General features: G+C 45.0%; 1 protein-coding gene across 1 annotated transcript in view; it reads right to left on the minus strand.

The window, feature by feature from the left end:
* LOC310796432 (short transient receptor potential channel 4-like) overlaps window positions 1-12,974 on the minus strand; it is a gene marked incomplete at both ends in the record, with an annotated part of 47,901 nt that overhangs the window by 12,723 nt on the left and 22,204 nt on the right. Inside the window, 5 exons of the mRNA XM_083658616.1 lie at window positions 3,096-3,217; window positions 5,623-5,823; window positions 6,095-6,234; window positions 6,750-7,086; window positions 12,593-12,793. Coding sequence (XP_083514742.1) covers window positions 3,096-3,217; window positions 5,623-5,823; window positions 6,095-6,234; window positions 6,750-7,086; window positions 12,593-12,793 — 1,001 coding nt within the window. The remainder of the gene's footprint in view (window positions 1-3,095; window positions 3,218-5,622; window positions 5,824-6,094; window positions 6,235-6,749; window positions 7,087-12,592; window positions 12,794-12,974) is intronic.

Below are 12,974 nucleotides of genomic sequence, written 5' to 3' on the forward strand. Positions count from 1 at the left end.
AATAAAAAATAATCCCCTGGAAACCAGAAATATTTCTTTATTATTTAGCATTTTGAGTTCATCACATCACAGGACCCTATGTTAATAAGCCACTAGCCAAATTTGAACGATGATGAACGTCGCAAAGTATATAAATTTAGGTTTGACAGTCTGGCAAAAGTCATGAGAATCAATTACTTTTTAGAGTGTATTTTCTCCCGCGGACTGTGTGGGCGTGTCCCGTCTGCAGCAGGGACATTTCTCTCCTCCGAGAGAGAGAGAGCGCAAGAGAGAGGGGGGGAGGGAAACGGAGAAAGAGATATCCAGTGCGTGTGTCGAACACACACACACACACACACACGGTGTGTGTGTGTGTGTGTGTGTGTGTGTGTGTGCGTGTGTTCGTTGCTCAGAGAGGGAGAGATGTTGCTGCGACTGCACAGCGCAGTGTGTGTGTGTATGTGTGTGAGTAACCTCGCGTCACCAGGCTGTGTGTCTCTCTCTGTGCTCTCTCTCACACTAGTCCCGAGAGAGAGAGAGAGAGAGAGAGAGGAGAGGAGAGGAGAGGAGAGGAGAGGAGAGGAGAGAGAGAGAGAGAGAGAGAGTGTGTGGTGTGTTCCTCCACCTCCACCAACAATGACGTCTCGTTTTGCTACCCTAACGTAACGAGTTACTTACAGTTGCTGCAGGGGGACCCCTCTTTTTCCGAGCGGGAGGAGGAGGAGGAGGCGGCTGCGGCAGCATGTCGGCGTGTTATGGCCCAATTCCACAGCAGCTAGTAGCGCGGTCCCGCTCCGCTCGACTCGACTTTTGGTCTCATCCCACCGTCAAAAACCGGCCCAGCTCGGTTTGATTTGAGGCTGAGTCGTGGTACTTTTGGTCCCTGCCTCGTCGGGGTACTTCGGGCTGGCGAGTAGGTCCCAAATGGTGACGTAAAACTCTGATGGCTACTGATTGGTCAGAGAGAATCGTGTTTACTCTGTCTACTGACTGTCAATGCAATGCTGGTGGCTGCATACCAGTTTAGTGGTCTTACCTTATCTTCTGTTATGTATATTTCCATCAGTATTTTGTGTCGCTGCCTTCACCTCCGGTGAAATAAAATCGTGGCGGGTGTTCAATTGTCTGAGAAAAAAGTCCGCTGCTCGCTCAGGGAGCTCTGTAGCTGAGTGGAGGCTGCAGCGCTCCGCTAGGCCGCAGCGGGTGTTTGGAAGCCCCGGTCTTGCCTGGTGAGAGGCTGCGGGGTAGAGGCTTCACTCTGTTGCGCCTCTCCCGTCCCCGCACAGCGCAGCGCATGCCTGTGATATCATTCTCTTGGCCGATTGTCACATTTGCCCATGTACACTGTAGGTCATTTAGAGGCACCAGTATTTCATAAACAGTTTAAAAGTTCTGTGGATGGATTTAATTGTAACGTTATGTTATAGCCGAAGGACAGATATGCGGTCGCTATTTTTAGACGACCAGCTGTGGGCGGGGGTGGGTGGGGGCAGATGATCCGCGGTGGAAGCAAAACGTCCATAGGGCTGATACGATTAGAGCCGAGTGGTGACGAGCTGTACAGGGCAGTAAAATGTGGTGGAAATGAGCCATATGTAGTGTGTGTCAGAGCCATGTGTGTGGGTGGGCGTTTGTTTGGTCATCAGCCAAATGAGCCAATCAAACGGGAGTTTGGGGGGGGGGAATTGGACTGGCCCATTCAGTTGTGAAAAACAGGGGTAAATGTAACTTTGAACATATTGCAAACTAATTTCACTCAATAATGGTCGGGTCAATTCTATCCTTGCAAAATATGGGAAGACAATCTAAATGACCTATATAACTGCACTCCAAAGATAATGCAAATAAGGTTGCTTAAAAGTTGGTAGGGACAATTGGACACCCTGAAATGTTGGTAGGGTCTTGACCCTAGCAACCCTACCCAAATCGACGCGCTTGCATATCCCATTAACCAACGTTAATTTCGATGCATAACATTGCTTATCACTAGGCGATAAGCTGTGGTAGTAAGCCGAGAACTGCATTTTAAAACTAAAATCTAACTGTGTGTCGCAGATGAGCACAGAGCAGTCCTGACAGCGGGGCTTTTACACAGTTCTCAGTGTCTGTCAATGCTGGGCTGACGGCTTAACTCTCGCTCTCGCGAGAGTTTTGGTGAGGTGATGTTCAGTTGGAGGGAGTCGTCATGGAGACAATCGGCTAGTGTATTTCAAACAGTGATTTCCAGGCGGTCTGAGTCGTATAGTGTATTTCAATCAGTTGTTCAGTCGTGATAAAAAATCTTAATGAAAAAGTCTTGTAGTGTAAACTCCCCAGTCTTTCAAAATCTGTGAAAGATGTTCAGAGTTGGTCAGAGTTGGGTAGTGTATTTGAGGCATTATTAGGGGTCCTTGACATGAAAAAGTTTGAGAACCACTGATATAGTATTATCCTCACTCTCAGGTGGAAACTTCTCAACACCAATCTTTGGTGAATTTCAGGTTTTATTTTCAGTTGAAGGATTATGAGTTGCTCTGTGGGTTGAGAAAATTCTACAACTCTTGGGTTTATGAGACTTCTACACCAATTGAACTAAACAATGCATGGCTGTCAAGCTAAAAACAAGACTGTTTCTCTTCCTTCCTGAAAAGCTGACATTTTGCACAAACACCTTTCTCTGCCTCTCACACTATCTCACACATGCAGCATTTCTCACAATCTCTCTCTCACACATGCACAGTGCAGTGCAGTGGTGCAGTGGTGGCCCAATGGTTAGAGAAGCGAGCTTGTGACCTGGAAGGTCGTCGGTTCAATCCCCGAGGCCGGCAGGATAAATATGGGTGGGAAAAGTGAAAAATCAGCGCTTGCCCCTCCCTCATTACCACCACTGAGGTGCCCTTGAGCAAGGCCCTTAACCCCAACTGCTCAGTGGAGCTGGTCAGTGACCAGCAGATCAGACTGTGGTTGTACTGGTCAGTTTCCAGGTGTGAATGTGAATATGAAAAGGGCACTCCTGAAAAAGAGAGCATTGCTCTCAGTGAGACTCCCCCTGTATAAATAAAGGAAGAAAAACACTTGCGCGCACGCACGCACGCACACACACACACACACACACACACACGTTCACATAAACTCACGTGGAGAAAGCATTATTCTGCTCCACACAGCGGATGCCCTTGCATTTGCCTTTCTCATCTGCAGCCTTGGTCTCATAGTAGAAGTACAGCTGGTTCAGCCCATTAGCAAAGGCAAGCAGGACCTAGAGGAAGAGAGCAGCAGTGTGTATGTACAGTATACTAGGCATCTCACGCGCTCGATTCCTAGGCTCGGCCGCCCTGCAGCTCGCCGAGCTGGCCCTGCAGCTTGCATACGCGGCCTCGCCCACAGCTTGGCTGCTGCGTGGCCTCGCCTGCGCTATTGGTGCGTGCGGTTGTGTGTGTGTTGCTCACAAAATTGTATTGTCCTTAAAGGAGAACTTACCTCCAAAACACTTTTTTTCAGCTTTTAACCAATATATATGACTTTGGGGGTGATGTGTGAAGAATTCTGGTCAGAATTTCCACATTTGACACCAAACTGTTGCCATTTTACCATTTGTATCATTTTTCAGCAGCATAACTGGCATAAGCGCCCTCGAAAGGTCGACCACTGCTTCTTTTTTTTTTCTCAAATGAATGGGAGATTAGGAACACACTGACGTCACAGTGTTCCCAAAGACTATGGGATTTCAAGATAATTACTCCCCTACCCCCCCTGTACCCTTTTGGCTCCTCAGAACTCCAAGCCTATTACTATTGAAGTTTGCTCTTAAAATACTGAACCAAACGTCGTCAAAGTTGGCACATGTCTTAATTATAGTTAGTTTCCCGCTGAATGTGTCACTACTTTATTAATATCTTACCTGGATAAGCTCGAATGATGATGTATATATTATCAGTCCGAGTTGGAAGCAGCTGTCTCCAGCCAGGCAGGCGGGAGAGAGTCGTACTGTAAACCTCATGCACTAGCTCCAAGCTCCGCGGGCGCGCGCAGCAGAGCAGAGCTCTCTGTGCTCTGAGAGCAGAGAGAGAGCAGTCTGATATTTCCGCAAACAAATATGGTCGCAGTTTAGCGCACATGTAAAATATAACGCTATACTACGACGTGACAACGTGACAAAGCTTCTCTAAACACATCGGCTATCATATATTTCCCTGCATCCCTCCTACTGAGATTATATCGGTATTGATTTTGGACAGACTGAATGCGCGGAGGAGGAGGAGGAGAAATCTGCAGCTGTGCCCTGAGTAGCCCTGTGCCCGTCTGTGAAAAGCATCCTGTCCAGTCTCACCTTCGCAAACAGATGCGGGATTCCCTCAATCCTGTACCCAATCTCATACTGTATTGAGCAGAAAAATCGCACAACAGCTATTTCTGTCTGTGTTTGTTTGTTGCTCCGTGAGGTTACAGAACGCCCCATGCATGCAGCAGGCTGTTTCGCCAGCCGGGGTCTGGCAGGAGGGAGGAGGCGCAGGCAGCCTGCACTGCGCTGAGAGGAAACTTTTGCACAACTTTTAACAAGAATCACGAAAAGCCCCCAAACTAAAATGAAAAAGGGACTATATGGCAACTTGGACGAGGGAATGACGTAGAGAAATCTCGCATTGTGTTACCCCAGAACGGGGGGTTTGTCGTATTGTGCGGTGTGCTGCTGTAACGAGCCCACGTCACTTTGCTCTCGTAACGTAGTTTCCATAGAGATACATGCAGAAAAATAATTAAATTTCTAGTTCGCCACTGAATTACCAAATTGATATAACTTAAAACCATTTTGAGCAAAGCTGTTTCCAAACAGGCCACCAGCGTTGGCTAATTGTTGATATTTATAAAGATATTGCCCCTCTCAAATAAATTATTTTTGAGGCAGTAGGCAAACTGTAATGGCGTCGATTTCCGAAAAAAAATCTGGACTTGAACACAGTCAAAGAGCCTAGTATAGACAAGAGCATATGTCATTTCTTGGTTTTTTCCATAGGTATTTTCAAATCACTGTTCTAATACATATCTAGGGGGTAAGTCCTCCTTTAAGTTCACATGCACAAGGGTGTGTGTGTGTGCCCCTTAAGTTTACATCCATCAGTCTTATGACATCACTGATGACATCATCAGTGATGTCACAATGCTGATGTCACTGATGACATCATCAATTGCTCAAGTGACATCACTGGTGACGTCATCACTGATTTATGACATCACTGATGACATCATCAGTGGGACAAAAACATGAAACTGAGAACAGAGCCCACATTGCCAAATGTATAGATAGATAGATAGATATAGATAGATGTGCATGTTTGTGTGTGTGTGTGTGTGTGTGTGTGTGTGTGTGTGTGAGTGTGTACGTGTACGTGTACGTGTGTGTGTGTGTGTGTGTGTGTGTGTGTGTGTGGGCTACATCAGGTTTAACTCTACTTGTGGGTTTTGATAATGCTACGAGTATAGTGCAAATAAAACGTTTGAGGACATTTATTCATCCTTCAAGAAAACTATTTCAGGAATAGGTCAGGGGATAGAGAATTAATGGAACTATTTACAGATACAGCTATTGACGCCAGCGCATCATGTGTGTATGTGTGACAACGCCTGTGTATGTGTGAGTTCATGTTCATGCAAACACTTGTTTACCAGACAGTAGATGAAGAGGAACTTGAGGATGTCCAGCAGCATTCTCCCCAGAGAGATCTGCAGCGGCCCCAGGTGAGAGTTGGCTGTGAACAAGGAGATGAGGCGCAGAGAGCTGAAGATGTTCGCTATGGCAAACACCGCCTCTGCCACCAGCGTAGGGTGCCACATCTCCCACTGGTTCCTGGGCTTACAGCCGCTGTACTGGATGCCACCAAGAGGATGGGGGAGAAACAGACGGAGATGGATCGAAAGAGAGAACACACAGTACGTGAGGCTAATCTAGCTTTCTTCATAACTATTACTGTAACAAAGTATACCAATTTGCCTTTAAATGTGCGGCCTCAACAACATATTACATTTCTTCTTTGTCTGCAATAAAGTGTTATACCTTTTGTCTTTAGCAGAACATGACCCCTGGTCAACCTTACACTGGTGTAATATCTGGTGGTGGCCATTCAGAGTTACTGTTTACCTTGGTGTAGGCTACGATCTTGAGGGAAATGGTTGCCAGGTAGAGAGAGTTCATGACAAAATCCATCAGATTCCACCAGTCGTGGATGTAGTCTTGGAAACCACCATCCCACATTTGCTTGATCTCTGTCCAGATGAATCCTAGATATAAAAAGACCATGTGAGTCGTAACATCTTCAGCCATTTGATCTAGTCTTTGTACTGCCAATTACTCTTTGTATTCTTCTTCTTTCTTCTGTGCTGCACATAGCAGATTAAACACCCATGTTTTGGCTGTACCCAGAGCAAACAGCCAGGAAGGGGTCTCGCGCTACTTTTGAATGCTAAAATAAAGCTACTAATGTACAATTTGATAAAAACAAAAACAAAAATTAAGTACATCACAAATTTTCCATTTTGCTGCAACTCAACAGTGCTGCTTAATCCAGAACCTTACTTCCTGGAACTCTTGAGAGTAAAAAACTGGCCCATTGGAGTGAATGGAGATGTCGCGACTCTTCTCTATATACGGCTCTGGCTGTACCATTCCTCATTCACAATTCACATTCATGTATTCATTTAGGCATCGTCATGCAGGGCTTTTACACACCTATCCTCTGTACCCATCACCTTACACCACAAAAAACACTCTCCGTTCCAACACGCCTTTCACTCACCCAGCACCCAGGGGAGAATCATCCACTCCACAGTGGTCGGTGCTGGGCCCTGCCTGTCCGGCTCTGTGGTGACAATGTGCTGGGAGGCGAGGAGCAGCAGGAACAGAAAGGTCAAGTAGGAGGCCGTGTGGCAGATGAACTTGATGAAGGGCTTGCGGATGAAGTGGCCGTAGCGGCTCTTGGGGACGATGAGGTAGCAGAGGGCAAAGACGGGGAAGAGGAGGCCGATGAAGACGCAGGTGAGGAACTTGCCCGCCCAGTGGCGACGCCTCCAGCCGGGGAACTCGTCATACCACCGCGACGCCAACAGCTGCTGGCAGTTTGGCTGAGCTACAAACTGAAATAAATAAGACACAGGGAAGTGTTTTAATGCTTTGATCTTCAGAGATGAAAACTGCTCATAAGCGGCTCAAAAGAGCACCTTGTCTTCTCATAAACTATTGAAGGTATGATTCCAGCATGCCATGTCTGCTAGGCAACAGCATCTCCCATCCTGAGGCGAGCAGAGCTGAATCAGATAACATGTTATGTCTGTTCTTCATGTCTGCTCACCATAACAACATTGAATGAAATGTTTTGGATTATAGAATCACATATGGGAAGTGTTGTGTTTTTTGCTATTATTCTTAAAGCCCTGTTTGACGCTTTGCATTGCTATGAGGTCAACAGCTTATGAGGGAAAACAAAATCAAAACATAGTTAATGCCATGTTCATTTGGTGACTGAAAATGGCTAGTGAGGGCAAATGCATCCAAACTGGACTGCCTGAGCCAAATGGGCTGAAGATACAACACCAACATCTGGAGGTATTGCTGAGTAGAGCCGGGCTTACAAGTAAAAACACCATCTGTGTCTGATCCACAGCATGAGAATGCACACACACACATGCACGCACGCACGCACACTCACTCACTCAGAGACACACACACACACACACACACACACACACACACACACACACACACACACACACACACACACACACACACAGATATATATCTATATCTACATTATATATATATATATATATATATATATATATATGCACAAAATATAAAAGGAAGCATGTGGGCAATCTCTGTTTAAATTTTTGTCCTGGAAGTGATGTCATCAGTGATGTGCATTGTGACATCATCAGTGATGGCATGAGAGCAATTGTGATGTCATCAGCGATGTGAAGTTGTGACATCATCAATGATGTCATAAGAGCAGGAGAGCCCGCACAGCGGTCGAGCTGCAGGGCGGACGAGGCGGCGCAGCGGCCGAGCCTAGGAATTAGCCACCCCTAATGTTCAAGTTCAAGTTCAAGTAGTTTATTGTCATATGTATAATACAATGTATAATACAATGAAATTCTTTATGCTTTGAGCACCCTCAGCCTTACATACACAAGGACATGGTCACAAAGACCGACAGAAAAAGGGTGTAGACCTACATAACTATGTAGGCTACACGTGATACAGACATGTCTGTACACAGTACGTGTAGACATAACACAGACCACAATACAGTACAGTACAGTAATGGTACACAACAAAGTGACAGTGCGTTGCAGTGTGTGTGAGTCAACTGTTCAATGGTCTAATGGTCTAACGCCTAACGGTCTAATGTTCAAACACGCTTAATTTTGGAACCAAACAGTATAGAAAAACATTTAAGAAGTTACAAGCAAAATACAAAAAGCATCATATCATTTCCAGGCACTGCAGTATTAAAAGCCATGTAATGGGGACATTAAAACATCTTGAAATGTTGGATTGCAATTTTTACCTTAAATCACAAGGGGGCAACGTTATCCTACAGCTTCCCTTGGTGCTTCTGAGAACTTCAAGTATTAAAGAGGCGGTCTGGTTGAGCTACACACGTGTATGTGTGTGTGTGTGTGTGTGTGTGTGTGTGTGTGTGTGTGTGTGTGTGTGTGTGTGTGTGTGTGCGTGTACGTGTGTGTACATGTGTGTGTGTGTGTGTGTGTGTGTGTGTGTGTGTGTGTGTTTATAATTGATATAGATAAATACAATGAGGGTAATCCGCTGTCAGAACCTTCAGGGAGTACACTGTGTTACTGATTGTATTTATCTGATCTGGCCTCCTGCTGCATCAAAGCACAAGCCGCTCTGTTCATTTGGCTCCTTAAATGGGTGGAGATTCCTCTTTAGACTATTATGAACTACATCTCCCAACCCTTAGGAGCACTGTAGCGGCAAAGCTGAGAACACGCACAGATACAAGTACAAATCCCAAAATAAACACATATGCACACACACAGGGGTTGGCAGCGCCCCTTATGCTTTGTTGGCTGGCTGCTGAATTATCCTTTAAATCACAGGTTTGCTGAGCTGAGGGTCAGCGTGAGTCACAGTAACACTCATCACTAGCCAGTGCTATACAAAAAAACAGACAGACAGACAGACAGACAGACAGACAGACAGACAGACAAACAAACAAACACTTCATTTTCAGGCAGAGCGACATGCCAATTACAAGAGCTTGCGAGTGTTTATGCGGCATCACACCTCTACCTCCCCAAAGAATAATTGAAATAATGGGTGGTGATCAACACAGACAAAATGTCCAACACAAAACAATTGTTCCTTGTGAAACAATGAAAAGTGCTTTTCGAATTAACCAAGTGTCCACTTAACCCTCGATGCTGTGACTGCAGCAGCTAGTCTCTATGGTTTTGCTCTTAGCACCAAAACATTTTCCAGTGCAAAACTCATTTGAATAAAAATTCTAGGGTGAAAATACTGGATGGAAACTCAAATGCCAAAAACAATGATTTTCCAAAAATAATGCATTCTTTATCTCACACATTTTCATATTTGTGTCTTTCACTGACTTAACGATCAGTTTAATGAAGCATCCTCTGCAAAAATGCCACACACAAAAATCACATACACACCCCGACACCGTACGATGCAGGATTTCCTCGTACTCCATTAGTGTTAATAATGAAATGTTTGCTTGTGTGATTAGTAGAATATAATTACTATTATAGTAATCAATCTCTATTCACCGTTATCGCACCGCAGCTCTGTAAACCCCCTCCATCCCTCAACCACCTACACCACTGTTTGGACGGAGCAGGTAGATCAGAATAGCTCCACTTTGACTGCTAATGAGTAGAAATACATGGGAGATGTATCATTTGAAAAGGGCAGGTGGGTGGATTTTTTACCCCCCAACCATGCACGTCCTTCGTCAAGGTGGAAGTACGATCAAAAGGTGTTATAGTTATAGATGGAGGAAGGAGGAAGCATTACAAGGACATCTACCTACATTAAATACAGAGCGGGGGATCCCGGTGAGAGGGGATGAGTGGTTGCGGGAGGGTGGGGGCTGGGGGGGGGGGTGTCTGTTTGTTTATGAATAATGAAAAATGTACTCCCGCCAACAGAGAGGCGGGTGAGGTGGCAAGATATGCCAGGGGTTGTCCATCATCCTATCCAGCTGTTTACTGCCCTTGCTCCTATAGTGACCTATCATGACTGGACTCACCCATGATCTGCCAACCTGCAGCTCGGTGCCGTGTGCAGATCAGACACGACCAGGAAGAGAGAAAGAGGATCGGTGCTGTGTGCAGATCAGACATCAGCAGAGGTGGCGCAGCTGCTCCGGCAGCCAGCCCGAGCTCCCAGCTAAAGACGGCTGAATTAATTATAATATAGTCCGCTTCAGGGAGCGCTGTGGGCACTTCCTCCTCGCTTCTACTGTAGGTGATATCTGCCTCACCTTTATATTTCGCAGAACAATTCCACTACGTGATACCTATTTAACCCCTTGCTACTTGCCTCAGGAAACAAACTATATTCCAAAGCCGGGCCTACTATTAGTCTAGTAGCAACGGGGGTGCCCCATGCACCCCATGGATATATTTTTCTAACCTAGATTTTTGTAATCCTCAAGGTGTCTAGTAAACACATTTTGATGTTAACAACTCAAAATATTGTCCCATGGGTCCGTTTGGCATCCATGTTTGTAGGCATCTTTTTCGCCCCAATCCTTATAGAACTAGAACGACCGCACCGCGGATTTATGCCTCCGCCATTAGTTCATTCTTGAGTCCAAATCGCCATTTGAGGCAAATTGGAAGAAATTCCGCCAAGGCGCTCCTGAGATGTTGCATTACAGAGCTTGGAAATTGGGTGTGTGAGGTCACAGTGACCTTGAACTTTGACCTTTAAACATCAAAGTTTAATCAGTTTAGCCTTTAGTGCAAGTTAATGTTTGAGGCAAATTTGATGAAACTCCGTCAAGGCATTCCTGAGATATCGCGTTAACAAGCTTGAAAATGGCATTCCAGAGGTCACAGTGACATTGACCTTTGACATTTGACCACCAAAATCTAATCAGTTCATGCTTGAGTCCAAGTCGATGTTTGAGGCAAATTTGATGCAATTCCGTCAAGGCATTCCTGAGATATCACGATAACAAGCTTGAAAATGTCGTTCGAGAGGTCACAGTGACCTTGGACTTTGACCTTTGACCACCAAAATCTAATCAGTTCATGCTTGAGTCCAAGGCGATGTTTGAGGCAAATGTTATGATATTCCGTCAAGGCATTCCTGAGCGTTAACAAGCTTGAAAATGACGTTTGAGAGGTCACAGTGACCTTGATCTTTGGCCACCAAAATCTAATCAGATCATCCTTGTGTCTAAGTCGATGTTTGAGGCAAATTTGATGAAATTCCGTCAAGGCGTTCCTCAGATATCGCGTTAACGAACATCGGACGGACGTACGGACGGACTTCACGGATCCATAATGCCTCCGGCCTGGCTATCGCCGGCGGGGGCATAAAAACTAGGGGTGGGGGGGGGAATCGATTCACCTAAGTATCGCGATTTTTAATGTCACGATTTTTTGAATTGATCTTTTATTCCAGAATCGATAATCGATAATTTTTTTTTTTTTTTTTTTTTTTTTTTTGGGTGCTTGCAGTCAGGCCACTCACTGAACAGCAGGCCAGACGCCGCCTACTGGTTTACTAGTGGTTTTATTACTTTATTAGTTAGTCTGAAGTAATAATTACACTTCAGGGTTAAAGTGGGTGCATCTCATTGTAAAAATCTACATATTAGTCCATGAACCATTAAGGTTGGGAATAATGCTCATAGTGATTTTTGGGAAGGTATACATCTCTAGAGTTAGAAATATGTGATACTGTAACATTGCACCAGTGGTAACTAAATGTGTGGTATCACTCAATTTATAACCCCATGCAAAACACACTTTTCAAACCTATTGAGGGACTTAGGGACATATGAGGCTAAGTTCATGCAAATCAAACTAGAAGCACCAAATTTGGCCCGAGTCAGCGACCCAGGGAGTCACCATGGCGGCCAAATCCAATATACCGCCCGAAAAAAGTTTTGGCTATAACTTCTGAACCAGTTGCTGGTGGCAACTGGTGGAAACTGTAATTACCTGCTGAATACCTCATACAGAATGACAGTAAAGGGAAGGGTTGGCAATATTCTACTCAGTGGTTCCCAAACAGTGGGTATGCATACTTTGAGGGGTACGTGGAGGTACTACAGGGAGTACTTGAGAGAAAGGGGAAAATGAAAAAATGTAAGAATTATGAAAAGAAATGAAACATTAAAATTAATCTGCTCAATTGCAAATCTTTCATTCAATTTTGTAATGTTATATTTTTTAAGAGGTACTGTAGGTTATGATTCATTGCATCATACTATAGTTTTCTCTTACAGTTTTCTAAGCAAAATGTTGTAGTCGAATAAGGGGGTACTTGGATTCAGAAATCAGGGAAACAGGGTACTGAAGCAAAAAGAAATTGAGAACCACTGTTCTACATCATGTTCAAATAGTGTGTAGCAGTTACCTCTTTCTGGTGGTACTTGATGGCCAGTTTGAGCCTAGCCAGGTCATTGTTGCCCTCTTCCTCCAACAGGTTGAAGTCATCTCTGAAATTCAGGATCATCTCCAGCTCTCTGGAGCTCCTGGTCTGGTCCAGCAGGTCCTTGGCAAACTGCTTACACTGCTGAGACAGCTCCTCATACTCTGACTTGAACTCGTTCTCCACCTGACAGAGACACCGTGTGTAGAAATAACGCTCAGCATCAAACAGCAGTTAGACAGTATTCCAATAGGGTGACCAGACATCCTGAAAAATTCAGGACAGTCCCGAATTACAAGCTGATGTCCCGGGATCCCGAATCCTGTCCTGATTGTCCCGAAAATGTACCATTATAGTAATAGATAAG

The sequence above is a fragment of the Poromitra crassiceps genome (genome assembly GCF_964638095.1).
Source record: "Poromitra crassiceps genome assembly, chromosome: 1".
NCBI classification, from domain to species: Eukaryota; Metazoa; Chordata; class Actinopteri; order Beryciformes; family Melamphaidae; genus Poromitra; species Poromitra crassiceps.